This window comes from Moschus berezovskii, chromosome 3 (genome assembly GCF_049115385.1).
Source record: "Moschus berezovskii isolate FMDL1 chromosome 3, NW_MosBer_1.0, whole genome shotgun sequence".
Classification (NCBI taxonomy): Eukaryota; Metazoa; Chordata; class Mammalia; order Artiodactyla; family Moschidae; genus Moschus; species Moschus berezovskii.
The window spans coordinates 107,128,656-107,146,420 of record NC_142462.1 but is presented as its reverse complement, the minus strand read 5'-3'; the positions used below and the strand labels follow the sequence as shown (position 1 = coordinate 107,146,420).

Sequence of the window (17,765 nt, the reverse complement as noted above, 5' to 3'; positions counted from 1 at the left end):
CATTGCCACTTGCATCTCTTTTCTATACAGAACTGTGAAATAAAACATAAACAGAAGACCGGCTCTAAGACTGAAAAATGAATTTAAAAGCACTAGATTATGAGTTCCACAGCACTTTCTAGCATTAAAAATCGACTGCTTTATTTTCTAGATGTCATACTATGTGCATGTTTACTTCAACTTCTGAATTTTTATATCAGATCACTTTCGATAAGGTAATCTCTATTAGTATTTCATTAGTATTACATTTTGAAAATATAATATTACCTTATGAATCGTGTCTTATTGAGACAATGATAAACTTGTTATACAGCATTCCCACTAGTTCCTAATAACTACTTTCCTCACTACATACCATAAATGTTTGTGGTCTTCTCTATCTTCTAAAAGAGCTCAGGTCCGAACGAGCTGCATCATAAAAACTACTAGAGTTGTCAAAACGTAATTTCTTATGGTCCTAAAGAAAGTCTAAGAAAATAAGGAACAGCAGCAAGCTGCTATCTTCACATTATTTAAAAATTAATGTGAACCAAATGATGAAAAATATGACAGAAGCTAACTTTCAAAATTCTGTTGCATCACGTTAGAGGTTTTTGGTGTAGTTTTTTCATACTTTGGTTTAAAAAAAAAGTTTAATTGAAGTATAACATAAATAGACATGCATATGTATGACTTTTAAAACTCATATATATATATATATATATATATATATCATTTAGCAGCATTTCCCCTTCTTTCCTGTTGTATGGATGAATAAATAAATGGGTAGAACAACAGCTTTTTAAAAATACGGTTATATGTCACCAACTAGTTTTGCATAATGACCAAGGATCCTTTGTCAAGAGTAAGTTTCTTAGTAAGTTTCTTTACTAAATGAGGCTTTGCAATGGCCTCTTTGTATTCCCCTGTTCCATTTTCTCCATGGTTCAGCTACCAATGATTTGTCCACTATGTAGAAAGGATGATGTTTGAACTAGACTTATTCAGAAAATAAATACCTATATAAACTAAATCCACAAAAACAAAAAATTTTAAATAAAATACCTACATTCCATAGATTAAGGCTAAGAGTCGGTACACTCAATAACAAACGTAGCAAAAGAACACTTTTATTTTCTACATGATTTGAAATCATGCATTTGTCTGCTCATGACCTGAGGAAAGTACATTTATTATACTACTACTTCTTAGGAACAGACAAGGAAATTAGCACTTATAAAATTTGATTATAATTTCATTATGAGATAAATCTTACCTATAAGTAAGTTATGATCTGTCTTTTTAAAAAGAATATTAAATACCCCAAAGGAGGGGGAATCAATTTTCATACACTATTTTAGGACTTAAAACAGAAGTGCTAGCTCTAACAGATTAAGGTTATTTTGAAATAATTATATGCAATTTTAACCAAAAAAAGTACTTTTTTTTTTTACCCATGTCACCTGCATATTGCTACTGAGTTATTAACAAAGTCATTAAGCAAAATTTTAAAGACTACAAAGAATTTTCTTATCAGATTTCAGGATATAAAGCTTTACAAGTTCTTGTATTTGAGGCTGTGGAACAAAAGAGTTGTATGAGTATAAAATCACTGTGCCTCACTTCAGCCAAAATGTCCCTGAAAATGTATGCATAAGTGAAATCTTGCTTTAAATGTTCCATTATAGAACAGCTTGCTACTTAGGAGACTCTTATTATAAATTCTCTGTGAAGAGGATAATCAACTCATGGTTAATCTATTTCAAATATTGCCTTACCTTAAGGCAAGGCACCTCCAAGCAGATTAATTACATACAATATTATTAAGTATTCACAACCCCAGTTACCAACAACCCATTAGAGAGAAAAACTCAGAAAATTCAGGTCAGGTCAGTGTAAGAGCCTACTTTTCCCTGATGCCAGTACTTCTGTATTTACTGTGTAAAGCAAATCCTCTTAGAGAAGTCAATTCTCAAGTGGCTGGAGCTTTACAGACTATTTCAATGTTGGGGCCATAGAAATGCTACTCATTAAACTAATGGGAATAAAACTAATACTCTTAAAGGTGATATGACTGAAAACAAATAGAAGCACTAAGTAGCCCCAGGACAGAGAAGAAACTGGAATCAAAACTGAGCATACAATTCGACTTGGATCAGTGACAATTAATGCACTCTACCCACTCATGAGTTCTAACATCTTTAAAAATGAACACAGACAAATTACACAACTACAAGTCTGTTTATTAAAACACCCCACTAGGGTTTCTCAAATAAGTAAGCTTGAACCTACATATAAGATGCCGAGGATAGAGGCCTCCTCCTTCATCATGTATTTTCCAAGTGCCTAATTCAAGTCAGGAAGGACTGATGCTAAAGCTGAAACTGCAATACTTTGGCCACCTCATGCGACGAGTTGACTCACTGGAAAAGACTCTGATGCTGGGAAAGGTTGGGGGTGGGAGGAGACGGGGACGACAGAGAATGAGATGACTGGATGGCATCACCGACTCTGTCGACATGAGTTTGAGTGAACTCCGGGAGTTGGTGATGGACAGGGAGGCCTGGCGTGCTGTGATTCATGGGGTCGCGGAGAGTCGGACACGACTGAGCGACTGAACTGAACTGAATTCAAGTCAAGCATTGTCCCAGGCCGTGGAACACACTACCAATGCTTGCATTCTGAGGGAAGTGTAGAAAATTAACAAGTTAACCACTGACTGACCAGAGGAGTATTAATACATCTTTTGTTACCCAAATATTATTGACTGGAGTGTTTCAAAATTCACATATAACAAATCGCCAACCATAGGCATTAGTAGCTTGTGCAAAAAATTGCCAGGCAATAATGTGTTAAGATGTATATATATTTTTTAATGTATCATGAGGAAAATATAAAACCTGCTGAGATTAAGAATGATAGGGTGCAAGACGGGGAGACAGGATGCTGGAAAAGATCGGGAAACAATGAGATTTGGGCAGGAGACCCAGACTTGGAAGTCAACTGTATTGAGGCCGCAGGCAAAGCTTGGTTTTGGCTGAGCTCATCTGGGGAAAGGCCACACAGGGAGCACAGAAGAGATTCCAGGACTAAACCATGAGACACTCCATGGAGCCCTTGAGAAGACTCAGAAAGAACACGAGAAAGAGAAATGGAAAACAGCTGCTGAGAGAGGCAGAGATGAACACAGAGAAGCAAACACAAAATTTGCCAAGATGGAGGTCACTGGTGACCTTGAGAGCCAACACAGAGAAATAATAGGAGTGGAGGGGAGGAGAAAATGAGGGATAAGGCGGCGGCGGGGGGGGGGGGGGGGGGTGCAGCTCCCTTCAGTCTACAACAATCAATTGTTTTAAACACCATTTTAATTTCAATCAATTATAGCTATTCTAACTTTTCCAGAGTTTTAATATCTAATTTACCAGTCACAATATCCCCCTAAAAGAGTCAGAAATGATAACAGCTCTATTTTTCAAATGAGAGGACCGAGGCACAGGGGACTGATTAACCAAAGAGCTTATTTTGGTCATGGGCTGCAGTGAGTATTTTGACTTATTTTTTTTAACCCTCATGAGATAATGTGTTCATCAGTTATCTTAAAGTCTCCTGAAGAATCATCACTAAACCTGAGATGCTATATTCAAGCTAAACATTCATTAAAATGAGTATCTTTCTAAGCTACCACATGGCTGCCTAAGCGGAACAATGAACCAGTGAAGAGGCTCAGAACAACAGGACGTCTGTGATTAACGGAGACACATGCACGAGTTTGATTTCCACCTGTTACCCTGCACACTTGGAAATCGCTCCCCCATCCCCTCAGCCCAACAGCAGACTATATAATGAACCATCTGTACCCTGACAGTCAGAGCCAGCTGAGATGGGTTGATGGTACCAAAGAAATCTCATTTTTGTATTCTTTTCTTCCCCCTTGTGGGTTGTTAGGTTGGGTAACATTTTTAATTGCATGATGAATTGGAAGTGTTGGCAGGAACTGAACATTTTGTCAGATTTGAGCCTTTTAATGTCACTTTGATGGTCTGTCTTTTACCATGCTCCTACAGCAGAAGGAAGAGCTGACCTCATGAACCAAACCACTGCAGCTACGTGGCGTTAAGAGAAGTGACGAAAATCTCCTGCTAGTCTCTCATGATGTGACTGAACAATCGATTCAGCTACACCTTTTCAGGATAAGCTGAAATGTGGATCTCACTGTGGTCCTCGGACCAGTCAGATTAACAGAATAACTGAGAAAGAATGACCATTTTTAATGGAAAATAGGTATGACACGCACCCCCCACCTTTCTTCCCTGAAATATTAAAAGCATTCTTCAGAGAAACTCTGGCTGCTAAATGAAACACTATCAAACTTGTACAATAATTGGTCATGTGATAGAGTCTCTCACCAAGCATGTGATGTATCAGTTCAGTTCAATTATTTTTTAATGACTATTGTGAACATGGTATGTTTGCTAGCTACTCTCTACCTGTAACCAGAGATAAATGCTCCTGTTTTGCTCAATACAGGTAAGTACAATAGACTGTTGCTTGAAAGTTCCATATTTCAATTAACTTTTTGAAAGAGGGGAAGTTTCTAGTTAAGATTATGATGCTTCTTCAATTAACCATCCTCACAGAATGAAAGTCCTCTGTAATTTAACTGGTTTTTAATGTTTTTCAATTATACACAGCAATGCTGTCATAGACCAGACAGCTCAAGGGCAATATTTGTACTTAATAAAGCCATGTATATAACTGCAAAGAACAAAAATGTATCTATGTATAGGCTCTACTTCAGCCTAAACTTAAAAGCTGATGGAAACCTAGGAAGCTGATAATGGCTATCAGTGGTCCCATCTCCTTTGGGGCCCCTAACTTCTCAATGGTAAGCTGTCCATCCTACTTTAGACCTCTGCCATCCATATTCCTCCTGTCAGTGAGTCAGACAGTCTTTATCGAACATTTACTATACCGGGCACTGTGCAAAGCACAGGAAATAAAGAAGCATTTCCTTCTCAGAGCTTATACTGCAGTGGCAGACTCAAACAATGAGCATTAATCCACACGACAGTGCAGAAAGTGATCAGAAAGGGAACACTCAATATGTGACCACACTGCAGGGGGAATGAGCTCAGAGAGAGGTAGAAAGAGAGCATGTGTGTGGTTTTGGGTGGTGGGCAGGAGGTAAGTTAGGGAGAGGAGGGACCAGCAGGGTAAATGACAGATTTAAGTAGGAAAGGTGAGTAACGCTGAGCCCAATGAGGAGACAAACAGAATGTATATGAAAACTCTACAGTGACAGAACTAGTAATAACAACATTTGAGGAGGAAGGCATTAGAGTTACTACATGCCAGGCACTTTTCTTAACACTGTTCACAGCTTAACTCACCTAACTTTCTTAACAACCTCATGGGTAGGTACTGTTCTTTTTATCCCAGAGATGAGTTTGAGTGAACTCCTGGAGTTGGTGATGGACAGGGAGACCTGGCGTGCTGTGACTCATGGGGTCGCAAAGAGTCGGACACGACTGAGCGACTGAACTGAACTGAACTGAACTGAGAGAGAAGCAGAGGCATAGAGCTTCTGAAGCTAGGAAATCAGGAGCTAGGTTTGAAATGTAGGCAATATGGGCCCAGAATCCTCTACTCTTCATTGATTGGTTATTACTGTCTCTCAAGAGATCATGGACCGTGACTGGGGAGGAGGGCAGAAAAAAACCCTTCCGCATGGCTAGAGCAGACTGCTCACTCACTGCGCTTACTATCTAACCAAAAAGAAGAACCTAGTGCATACTTATGTGTACTCAGTCATGTCTGACTCTGCGACCTCAAGCACGGTGGCCCACCAGGCTCCTCTATCCATGGGATGTTCCAGGCAAGAATACCAAAGCGGGTTGCCATTCTCTTCTCCAGGAGATCCTCCCGACCCAGAGATCATATACTAGAAGCCAGGTGGAAAGGAATTATATGGGTAAATTTAAACTATTCCTTAGGCCAACTCTGAATTCACAAATGAACTCTGATGAAAGGTGGAGATATGGAAGATCTCTCTAAATCTAGATGATCTGCTACACCCGCTACCTGGCAGTTCAAGTATAATCAGTCCTACAAGAATGTGTGTTCCAAAACTATCACTGCCTTCCAAGCTCTGCAGTCCATCCTACATTGCTGGGAGGTCACTGCCTGCAGAGGTCTGGATCGCCTCCTCCTTCACTCCTTGTCTGACCACACAGCGGGTCACTCCTTACACTTATTCCAAATCTAACTACTCTCCATACTCCTCCACTTCAAGACTCCAAGACACACACTTCATGTTTTCTAGAACATACAGCAACAGTTTAGGACTAAATAAGATGCTGGTAAGCTAATGTCATTTTCCTTATATCCTGAAACATATTTCCAGGTTTTTAATTCTAGAAATTACATCTAAAGAATCATTCCCTTCCCTCAACGAACTTAGCAACTTATGCCTACCATCTGCTAAGCTGCTAACCACTGACTGTCTGATATTGCTTGGTTTCTGGAGGGGTTTTTTTGTTTGTTGTTGGTGCACCATGGGGCATCTTAACTCCCCAACTAGGTATCGAACCTGCATCTCCTGCACTGCAAGGCAGATTCCGTGATATTGACATTCCTCCCTTACTTTCACAACTGGATCTTCAGGCTCTTATCTTTTATTTGTACCAGACAACTTCCATCCCTTTCAGTGCTTGCATGTGGCTGCACTTAGCAGGCCTCACGAACCTTTCTTGATTGATGACATTTACCATGATTAGCATCCTTTTGATTACGGGGGAAAAAATGTTATTGGCGTGATTTTTTTTTTATTTAATTAAATTTATGTATTTATTTTCTTAAGTATTTTCTCCTTCAGATTTCAACTATTTAGTAACCACACCTAAGTATCAAATATCCTGTGTATCAAAGCTATGTTCATCAGCACACAGTGTTTAAAGGCATCCTTCTTCCCTTTAAATAGTGAAAGAGGTAGCATCTGTGCTTCTCCAAATCGCAAGCATTCCTGTGATACTCCAGAAAGTACCGAAAACAATAATTAAAATAACCATGGCAGCCACAGAAGACGGGCATTCCTCTAGACGGTGACTGGAATCATGTCCGTCATCTTTAAGCAAGAGGAAACTGCCCTCCTTTTCTTTCCAATTGAGTTCCCACTTGAATGGTGGCAGGTCTATAAATCCTGCAGCCATAGTAACAGTTTTAGCGGCTTGGCGGCAGATGCTGGGAAATGTAGAATAGATTACCAAATCTTTAAATCTTTGCTATTGTGAAAGAATCCTATGAAAGCAAACCTCAAATTCACATGCTATAAACACTTCAGATCTTCCTCCAGAAAACGAGTTTTTCCAGGGAGGGTCAGTTACCTACCTTGAAGTTCTCCGCTCCGACTGTACAGCTCCCTTCTCTGTTCTCGCAAGTAGGCACTCATGCTGATGGCGTGGGAGGAGGATTCAAACCTACAATGAAACGCAGCAAAAAACACACAGGGAGTAACCAAATAGGTAGTGTCCAGCTATGTATATTCCCAAAGTATCCTACTCCATCCGTGGGATGCTCCCTAGTGTTCCACAACCAAGACATCCCGATCCAGGGCAGGCTGCCATGGATTGTGATTTGTGAATGGTATTCCTGGCAAAATGCTCCTTCATAACAGTATTTGGATCTTCTGCTCATTCTTGCGGAGAAGGCAATGGCAAGCCACTCCAGTACTCTTGCCTGGAAAATCCCATGGACGGAGGAGCCTGGTAGGCTGCAGTCCATGGGGTCGCTACGAGTCAGACATGACTGAGCGACTTCACTTTCCCTTTTCACTTTCACACATTGGAGAAGGAAATGGCAACCCACTCCAGTGTTCTTGCCTGGAGAATCACAGGGACGGGGGAGCCTGGTGGGCTGCCATCTATGGGGTCACACAGAGTTGGACACGACTGAAGTGACTTAGCAGCAGCAGCAGCTCATTCTTGATTTCAACTGATACAACTTGATCTCTTGCAACTTTCTTTGGTCTTCAGATCCCTCGCCAGGATCCCTACACCCAATCCACAAGAGCATCTCATAAAGTCATTCTGACTTTCCTCCTATGCCACCCAAAAGCCTTCAGTGGCTGCCAGCTGCCACCACAGAAATACTGGCTCCTCGGAGCTGAACTCTTGCCTTTCCAACCAGTGAGAGGATGAGCACAGTGGTCTGTTTCAAATGATGTTAAATAGCGACACCAGAGAAACAAGATATCTGCAGTCTCTACATAATAGCCCTCAAAAACCATATACTTTCTAAACAGCTGTCAGAATTCTTACCTGCCACCTGCCACATAAAATACTTTAAAAATACCAAGCTACACAATGTCTGTTCACATCTCCCCAGGAACGGTTTCAAAGGCTAGAAACATGGTGGATGGCTTCGTGATCTAGAACGTCTTTAAAAGCTAAAATGACAAGAAAGTGAATAAAAACAGAAACAAATCATAGTCTTGAAAGTAACTTGCAGTGGGACTTCCCTGGTGGTCCAGTGGCTGAGACTCTGGGCTCCCAATGCAGGAGGTCTAGACTTGATCCCTGGTCAGGGAACTAAGATCCCAAATGCCACAGGGCACAGACCACAATAAATAAATAAAAAGCCACCAATTTCTTTAACTAAAAAGAAAACGTAAAGGCATTGTTCACTCACTCACTCATTCTTTAAAAAATAAAGAAGAGTAACTTGCAGATAAGCAACAACAACAAACAGGAAAAATTATGATTATATCAAACAGTAAATCCTTCGATGTGCTAAGAAATCCCATTTCAAACCTGAGGCTTTCAAAGCCAGGATAACATGCTGACAGGAGAAATCCTTCTAAGAATTATAGCCACTCAGGGGTAAACACAATGAAAGAGCATCAGTGATAATGGGACAGGTTTCTGGTCACAACAATGGAGCCCCAATATTTTCTTAATTATGCCTTCTTTATCCATTCTTTGACAAGGAATATGAATACCAAGATAAATGTCAGTGTGGGGGAAACACTTGAGTCACTTGATCCTTTCTCTGCACCCTGCCAAGAACTGAGAGGGCACGAATAGCCGGAAGGAAGGCAAAGTGCACAGTACTTCAAAAGTGCCACCTGCCAGTCAAGAGCTGACAAGAAACCACTGACCTCCAAAAAGCACACTGACAGTTACTGATCAGAAACGGCAAGGGGAAAAAAAAAAAAACTCGAGCAAAGACTAGAAAGGCACACAGAATACCATAAGAGAAGACTTAAATACACCCAATTAACCTTGGCTAGGGGCAATTAAAGAGAGCAATAACGTTCTTCATGGATGGGATAAGAACAGAGGACTTGCCAGAATCTGAATCCTTTATGACCTGATGCATTTTTACTACTTGGGAATCCTTTCTGTGTTTGCAACAAGCCACAGACTGATACAATTTTACAGTAAAAGAAGCAAGAAGGATTAGCCAGTCTCACCTCATTTTACAGCCAAAGGCATTAAAGGCCACTGAGACAGGAGAACAGCCCTGACTCACGTGACTCATTAATGGTGGAACCAAAACAAGAAACAGGAAGACCTGTAAGAATGGCCTAATTCTGTGTGAGTGACGAGTTTTATTGCTATGCGATAATAATAAATGTGTAATGATTTCTTAAGTTCACTTACTCACTTTCAATAACTTATGTTTTCCAAAACCACAATTTCAAGATTGGTTAAGTGTCTAAAAATGCTTATGTAGTCTGACGTTCAAAACTAGGGGTGAGGGGTGACAGCATGAAATCTAAACACCCTGAAACTTGCTTTTGGCAGTAGGCGTAGACTGAAAATGGTCAGCTGAGCTTGAGGAGGGAAGAGCAGGATGAGGTGGGGTGGAGGAAGGAAAGCAGGGGAGAGAGGAGAGGGAAGAAAAGGCCTAAGGAAGGCCACAGACAGTACTTGAGGCAGTCTTAGCTGCCTCCGTCAACCACCTTTCTCCCGCTATATCTTGCTTGCTGGCACAGCCTCAGTTCTATCTGGGTATCTGTGTCCTCCCTCCCTCTTCACTCAGCAGGAAGCTCAGGGGAAGGGGCCCCCTCTCCAGCTGGAACCTACAACCAAAGATGAACTCTGACTGGTTTAAAGACAATCACCATGGTCTCCTTCCCTTTGCCCGTGACTGGTTCAGGAACGGGCCTCAGACCTAGTTTTCTTGAGGAAAAGTGGCAGAAGGCCTTTGCCACTGGCAGAAAAGATGAACAAATGGATGACTAACCATTACTCATGAATTAAAAAGCATTTGAAATGGTAAAGTCATTTTGGAAGAGAGTTCCGTGGTATCTTACAAAGTTAAAACATAGTCCTACCATGTGATCCAGCAATCATGCTCCTGGGCATTTACCCAAATGAGTCAAATACTGACATTGACACTAAAACCTGCACATGGATGTTTATCACCACTGTATCCACAACTGCCAGCAGCTGGAAGCAACCACGATGTCTCTCAATAACTGAAAGGGAAAACGGTGGTACAGTCACAAAACTAGTATTATATAGCAACACAAAAGATGCCACAAAAAGACATGCATGAACGTGAAATGTGAAAGACGCCAGTCTGAAAAGACTGGGTATTGTATGAGTCTAACTGCAAGACATTCTAGAAAGAGCAAACTACAGAGATAGTATAAAAACAAAAAAGATCAGTCATTTCTAGGGGTTCGGGAGTAAGAAAAAGGAGGAGGAATGAGTAAGTGAAAAACAGGATATTTAGGGCAATGAAATTACTGTTAGATATTATAATGGTAGACACACGACATCATGAATTTCTCCAAACCAGGGGAACTGTATAACACAGAGAGAACGTTAATATAAACAAAGGACTTTAATAAAGATGTATGGATGCTGGTTCCTCAACTGTAACTAATGCGCCACGCCCAAGCAAGATGTTAATCAGAGGAGAAACTGTGGAGCAGGGGAACATAAGGGAAATCTCTGTGCATAAGGGAAATCATTTTTTCTGCAAATCTAAAATGGCTATAAAAAATTAAGCCTATTAACTTTAAAAAAAAAAAAGATTTGTGGGATGAATCACACACTTTCCTTGACACCACCATTTTTACTGGAGTGGGACTAAATGCGAAGAGAAAAGTAAAGGACCGACTCCTTGATGATACTGAATGGTGAATCGAGGAATCCTCAACAGTCATTCTTCGGAGAGGGCAATGGCACCCACTCCAGTACTCCTGCCTGGAAAATCCCGTGGACAGGGGAGCCTGGTAGGCTGCAGTCCATGCGGTCACTAGGAGTCAGAAACGACTGAGCGACTTCACTTTCACTTTTCACTTTCACACACTGGAGAAGGAAATGGCAACCCACTCCAGTGTTCTTGCCTAGAGAATCCCAGGGAGCCTGGTGGGCTGCCATCTATGGGGCTGCACAGAGTCGGACACGACTGAAGCAACTTAGCAGCAGCAGCAGCTATAGTCACTCTTATGTGTGAGGTAATAACCTTCTTACAAGTTAACCTATTCACTTGGGGTCCTATATTACTTGCAGACTAAAGCATTTTAACTCACACTGCAAACAAACTGTGAATAAAACTGTTTTGTTTTGTTTTTTAAAAAAAGAACAAATTCAATAAGCAGAATGGATTTTACTACAGTGTGGGCCCAAGAAATCTTCTCTCCTCAAGACTGCAAGATAAATGAACTGCTGAAACCTTCCTTAATGATTAAGAACTCTATGAATACCTGATAGAAAATAAATCTCAAAAGTGAATCAATAGAAGGTATTGGACTTCCAAATATTCAAAAAGAAGGAATTCACTACACTGGGATGTATTTCTGTACTCACTTTATATGCTCACTTATGATTTTTTAAATATCTATTAATCCTCACAAGAACATACGTTAGCCAAGATTTAAATCCTGTTTCTACCACTTGATAGTTATGTGAACTTATATAAGTTCCTTAACCTCTTATGTGTCAAGTTTTAAATTTCTTTTAAAAAACAAACTGAATTTTGGAATCAAGTTTATAGAAAAGATACAAAACAGTAAAAAGAGTTTCTGTGTACCTTTCACCCCAAGCCCTCCCTAATGTTAACATATTACATAATTGCAGTACATTTTGTTGCATCTAATAAGTTAACATGGGTATGATACTGAACAACAGACTTCATCTGAATCTCACAAAAATTTTCCACTAATAATCTTTTCCTGTTCCAGGATACCACACTGCATTTAGATCATGTGTAGTTTTGAAAAATAGACTTCAGTTTCCAATGAGCTTTTTCTTTACCATGTATATTGTCCAATAATCCCCTCTGACTAGTGCGGAGCAGAGAAAGTCATTGACCATGAGAATGAACAATACCATACCAGTAGTGCTTGGCAGGCTTTGTTTCCCAAAGCACTGTTAATTCAGGGGAAGGGCTGGCTTTGCTCCCAGGAAGGTGTTAGTAGTCTCCTGAGAAGCTTAAGAGCTGATTTTGATTAGGAGTGCCTTCATGGCCTCCACCAATACCATGCACTCATGGTACTATCACCAAGTATTTACTTGTCTGTCTTCTTTACTAAATTGTATGTGTCAATCCCAGGGACAGGGGAGCCTGGTGGGCTTCCGTCTATGGGGTCACACAGAGTCGGACACGACTGAAGTGACTTAGCAGCAGCAGCAGCAAGGGGTCACAGATCAAATTGCCAGCATCCACTGGATCATAGAAAAAGCAAGAGAGTTCCATAAAAAAAAAGTTATTTCTGCTTTATTGACTATGCCAAAGCCTTTGACTGTGTGGATCACAATAAACTGTGGAAAATTCTCAAAGAGATGGGAATACCAGAGCACCTGACCTGCCTCTTGAGAAACCTGTATGAAGGTCAGGAAGCAACAGTCAGAACTGGACATGGAACAACAGACTGGTTCCAAATAGGAAAAGGAGTACGTCAAGGTTGTATATTGTCACCTTCCTTATTTAACTTATATGCAGAGTACATCATGAGGAATGCTGGGCTGGAAGAACCACAAGCTGGAATCAAGATTGCCCGGAGAAATATCAATAACCTCAGATATGCAGATGATACCACCCTTATGGCAGAAAATGAAGAGGAACTCAAAAGCCTCTTGATGCCAGTGAAAGCGGAGAGTGAAAAGGTTGGCTTGAAGCTCAACATTCAGAAAACGAAGATCATGGCATCTGGTCCCATCACTTCATGGGAAATAGATGGGGAAACAGTGGAAACAGTGTCAGACTTTATTTTTTGGGGCTCCAAAATCACTGCAGATGCTGACTGCAGCCATGAAATTAAAAGACACTCCTCGGAAGGAAAGTTATGACAAACCTAGATAGCATATTAAAAAGCAGAGACATTACTCTTTGCCAACCAAGGTCCATCTAGTCAAGGCTGTGGTTTTTCCCGTGGTCATGTATGGATGTGAGAGTTGGACTGTGAAGAAAGCTGAGCACCAAAGAATTGATGCTTTTGAACTGTAGTGTTGGAGAAGACTCTTGAGAGTCCCTTGGACTGCAAGGAGGTCCAACCAGTCCGTCCTAAAGGAGATCAGTCCTGGGTGTTCACTGGAAGGACTGATACTAAAGCTGAAACTCCAAAACTATGGCCACCTCATGCGAAGAGTTGTCTCATTGGAAAAGACCCTGATGCTGGGAGGGATTGGGAGTAGGAGGAGAAGGGGACGACAGAGAATGAGATGGCTGGATGGCATCACCGACTCGATGGACATGAGTTTGAGTGAACTCCGGGAGTTGGTGATGGACAGGGAGGCCTGGCGTGCTGTGATTCATGGGGTCGCAAAGAGTCGGACACGACTGAGCGACTGAACTGAACTGAACTGAAAGAGTCGGACATGACTGAGCGACTCAACTGAACTGAAGGGGTCAGTGCCTCAATTTTTTTTCATGTGTAAAAGAGGATGAAAAATAGTACCCACACCCATAAGATTTTATAATGAGTGAGTAAATGAGATAATCCATGAAAATGGTTTTATGCCTTGGCTAGCACTTAGTAAGGACTCAGAAGTGTTAACCACTACTCTTGCTGCTCAAATTTGATATAATCTGAATTAAATTATGATTAATTGAGACTCTCCTAAGAAACCCATTTATCACAGTGCCTGGTACATAGTAAGCACTTGAGCAATGGTAGCTGTTGCTGTTATTACTATTAATGTTAATAATAATATTAACTTTTAGCTGTTACACCAAGTGACACTAACTTATGACCAGCTGAGGAGGGTAGTTAGTCATAGTAAGGAAAAAAGAATGTACGCATTATTCTTTAATTAATTCAAGTAAAACCCAATACTACTTAGCTAGCTTTATGACTTTATTAACAAAGGTTGTTTCTTGGCACTTGGGGCCTTTGCAAAGACTAAAATACTCTATTTCCTTTCATTCCATATAAAATTCCCCAGAAACAAAAGGGGAATCTCTCATTTTATATAAAAATACCCAGACATGAATTCCAGAAATTTTTATTAAAAGTTTTAGATAGTCCAGTAACCACAGTTCAAAATAGCCACTTCTCTTACAGAAGACGAAAGTACACAAAATTGAATATATATATTTAGTATATCAGAGGAATATATATTGCTATCATAATTCTTTCAAATCAACTTTAACTGGGTGAAATAATGACTGTTAATAAAGTAGAAAACCGTTCAACTTGGATCTAACACATCTGAACATCTATCTTACCAGCAGGGAGATACTTACTTGAAAAGAGAATTTTTTGGCCTTTGAGGTTTCTTCTTGGCAAAAAAGGCTGCACAGTCGCGTCCACTGCTGGCATAACTGAGCTGGGCTGATGGTTCAGAGGCCGTACGTGTATTTTTCATATCTAAGTACTCAGTCAACAGCATCTGTATAAGCAGATAAACAGCTTAAAATTAACATGCACCTTTACGATATGCTATTAGGAAAAAGCAATTTTAAAACCATGAAGACCTAATTCTAAAACCTCCTTGACTAATAGGATATTAACCTAGCTATTCATTATTTCTAGTAGTAGACCTAAGGAAAGATTCATTATGGCCAGAAAGTCATCAGTTTTCTATCCATGCCTAAAACTGAGAACAGGGTATAGTGGGCATTTACACACGGGGATAAACAGGAAGTTTTTATTGCGGGTCTACTATGTGTCGGGCATGAAGTTGGGCGAGTCAAGCAATATACTCCTGCAGTCATAATTTAATCCTCATTATTTCAAATTATAGCAGCATCAGCAGTAATGGCGTAATGTTTGCTGAGGGCTTACTATGTTGCAGGCAAGGGGCTAATCCATTTAGATGTGTTACTTCATTTAAAGAAGAAAATCTTATCAGGGAGGTCAGTTCTCAGAACACAGACAAGGAAATGGACCAGCAATCTAAAACACCTGCCAACCAGGCCAGCAGAGCCCACAGTGGACTAAGTGGTCTTGACCTGCAAATTTCGAGGGCCACTACTCATCTTCAGAGCTTCAAAGCAACAAAAGGAACAGCTTTTTTTTTTTTTTTTAAATCACTACTGCCAGCAGGTCCTGCTTATAAAAATCAATCCACTTCAGAGCCTCAAGGGTTCGGGGGCCTGGGCTAGAATTAGTTGTTCCATCTCTAAGACAAGTGTAGTAAAAAGTCCCCACTGTTCAGAAAGAAAACAGCAGATCTGGAATAGAAATCACCACAGTTCCTAAGAATATCTAACCTAGGACTAAAGTCTATCAACTCACTTCTATAATCATTTGCCACATTTACAATTTCACGATAACCAAGTGGTATACAGTACATGTAGGCAAACAATTCTATCCATGATGGAAGTGAAAGTTTTTCAGACTCAGGGTCCCATAATCACTAGGATCCCTGCATATAGGTGTGTGTATGTGTGTGTGTGTGTATTCATTCATTCAAAGTGTGAGAACCATATTAAACATTATCATCAAAAAACATTTATGAAGCACCTGTGACTATACTGCTCCAAGTAAGTTTTAAAGCAGACTATGTCTCTATTTAAAGCAGACTATGTCTATATGGAGAAGGAAATGGCAACCCACTCCAGTGTTCTTGCCTGGAGAATCCCAGGGACAGGGGAGCCTGGTGGGCTTCCATCTGTGGGGTCACACAGAGTCGGACACAACTGAAGTGACTTAGCAGCAGCAGCAGCAGCATGTCTCTATTATGATCACATATACATTACTGAGTACTTATCACATATCATGAAAACATGATCCTACTCACTGCTCAAATCCATGAAGTATTACTAATTGTAATTTAGAGATGAGGAAACTGAGAATTAGTGGTGTTAAAAAAAACTAGCCCATATGGGTGTGGGGGAGCAGGAGTTAACAGGAAATTTCTGTACACTCCGGCTTCCCTCATAGCTCAATTGGTAAAGAATCCGCCTGCAATGCAGGAGACCCCGGTTCGATTCCTGGGTTGGGAAGATTCCCTGAAGAAGGGATAGGCTACCCACTCCAATATTCTTGGGCTTCCCTTGTGACTCAGATGGTAAAGAATCTGCCCTCAATGAGGGAGACCTGGGTTTGATCCCTGGGTTGGGAAGATCCCCTGAAGAAGGGAAAGGCTACCCACTCCAGTATTCTGGCCTGGAGAATTCCATGGACTATATAGCCCATGGGGTTGCAAAGAGTTACGACCAAGTAACTTTCACTTTCACTTTCTGTATGTTCCCCATCGATTCATTATGAGCTTTAAAATGCTCTTTAAAAACTCAAAAGAAAAAGGGAGGGAAGGAAGGAGGGAAGAAGAAACTAGCCTCAGGTCTTAAATTTACAGTGTAACAGGTCAGGATTTCAACTCAGGTTTAGTTCACACCCGTCGTTTTCTTGTCCATGGCAGTACACTTTCATTAACGGCATAAAAACTATCAATGAGACTGATTACAGGTGTCAGTGAATGGATTTCTGTTGTTGCCGTTTAGTCACTAAGTTGTGTCTCACATTTTTGAGACCCCATGGACCGTGGCCCACCAGACTCGTGGGATTTCCCAGCAAGAATACTGAAGTGGGTTGCCATTTCCTTCTCCAGGGGATCTTCCCGACCCAAGGATCAAACTGGCATCTCCTGCACTGTCAGGCAGATTCTTCACCATTGTAGCCATCAGGGAAGCCCCTATGGACTTTTATTTCATCCTCTGTACAGTAAGTGTACTTTATTTGATTTTCTGTACAATAAGGAGTTCACTGGGAAAGAATAAAACATGTTAAGAGATTGGTCAATGTTTTGTTTTTTTCTTTATGAGGTCCCTGGAGTATTACTCAGTATGTTGATGAAGTAATATAATGACAAGTACTATCTCTGTTAATATATCACCCAAATTGCACAATAGTCAGAGAGACAATTGAATTGGGTCTCCAGTAACAATTCCAGTGAGGGACTCAATTATTTTGCAGATTTAGCACTGATGTTAAATAAAGTTTGCAGGAATCTGTGATCAAAAGAAGGTCAGTAAATCAGAAAAGAATTTCAACTTGTAGCCATCTTTCAAACACCCTGGTTTCACTTAAATGTTGGTTATTACACCAATATGACAGAATTATGTTTCTACCAAAGCCACACTACACCAAAGTAATTCTTCTGAAGTAATTATTGTCCTAGAAATCAATGACTGTCCTTTTATAATAAAATACTGACTGACCAGGACATAACTAAGCAGCATCCTTAAAATCCAGGTATTTTATGATCATTGTTCTTTTTCTCCACATCCCCTTAATTATTAGAGCTCAGGATTCTTAGTCTTTCTATTCACCAGCTTCTCCCTTTCCATCTATACAAATGTACTATTTCGAATACATTTTTCTGTTG

General features: G+C 40.5%; 1 protein-coding gene across 2 annotated transcripts in view; it reads right to left on the bottom strand.

Annotated features, from left to right (window-relative positions):
* EXOC4 (exocyst complex component 4) overlaps positions 1-17,765 on the bottom strand; it is an 853,359-nt gene that overhangs the window by 616,249 nt on the left and 219,345 nt on the right. For both annotated transcript variants that reach the window (XM_055421289.2, XM_088834671.1), the window contains exons 8-9: positions 14,680-14,825; positions 7,366-7,454 (exon numbers count right to left, since the gene is read on the bottom strand). In XM_055421289.2, coding sequence (XP_055277264.2) covers positions 7,366-7,454; positions 14,680-14,825 — 235 coding nt within the window. The remainder of the gene's footprint in view (positions 1-7,365; positions 7,455-14,679; positions 14,826-17,765) is intronic.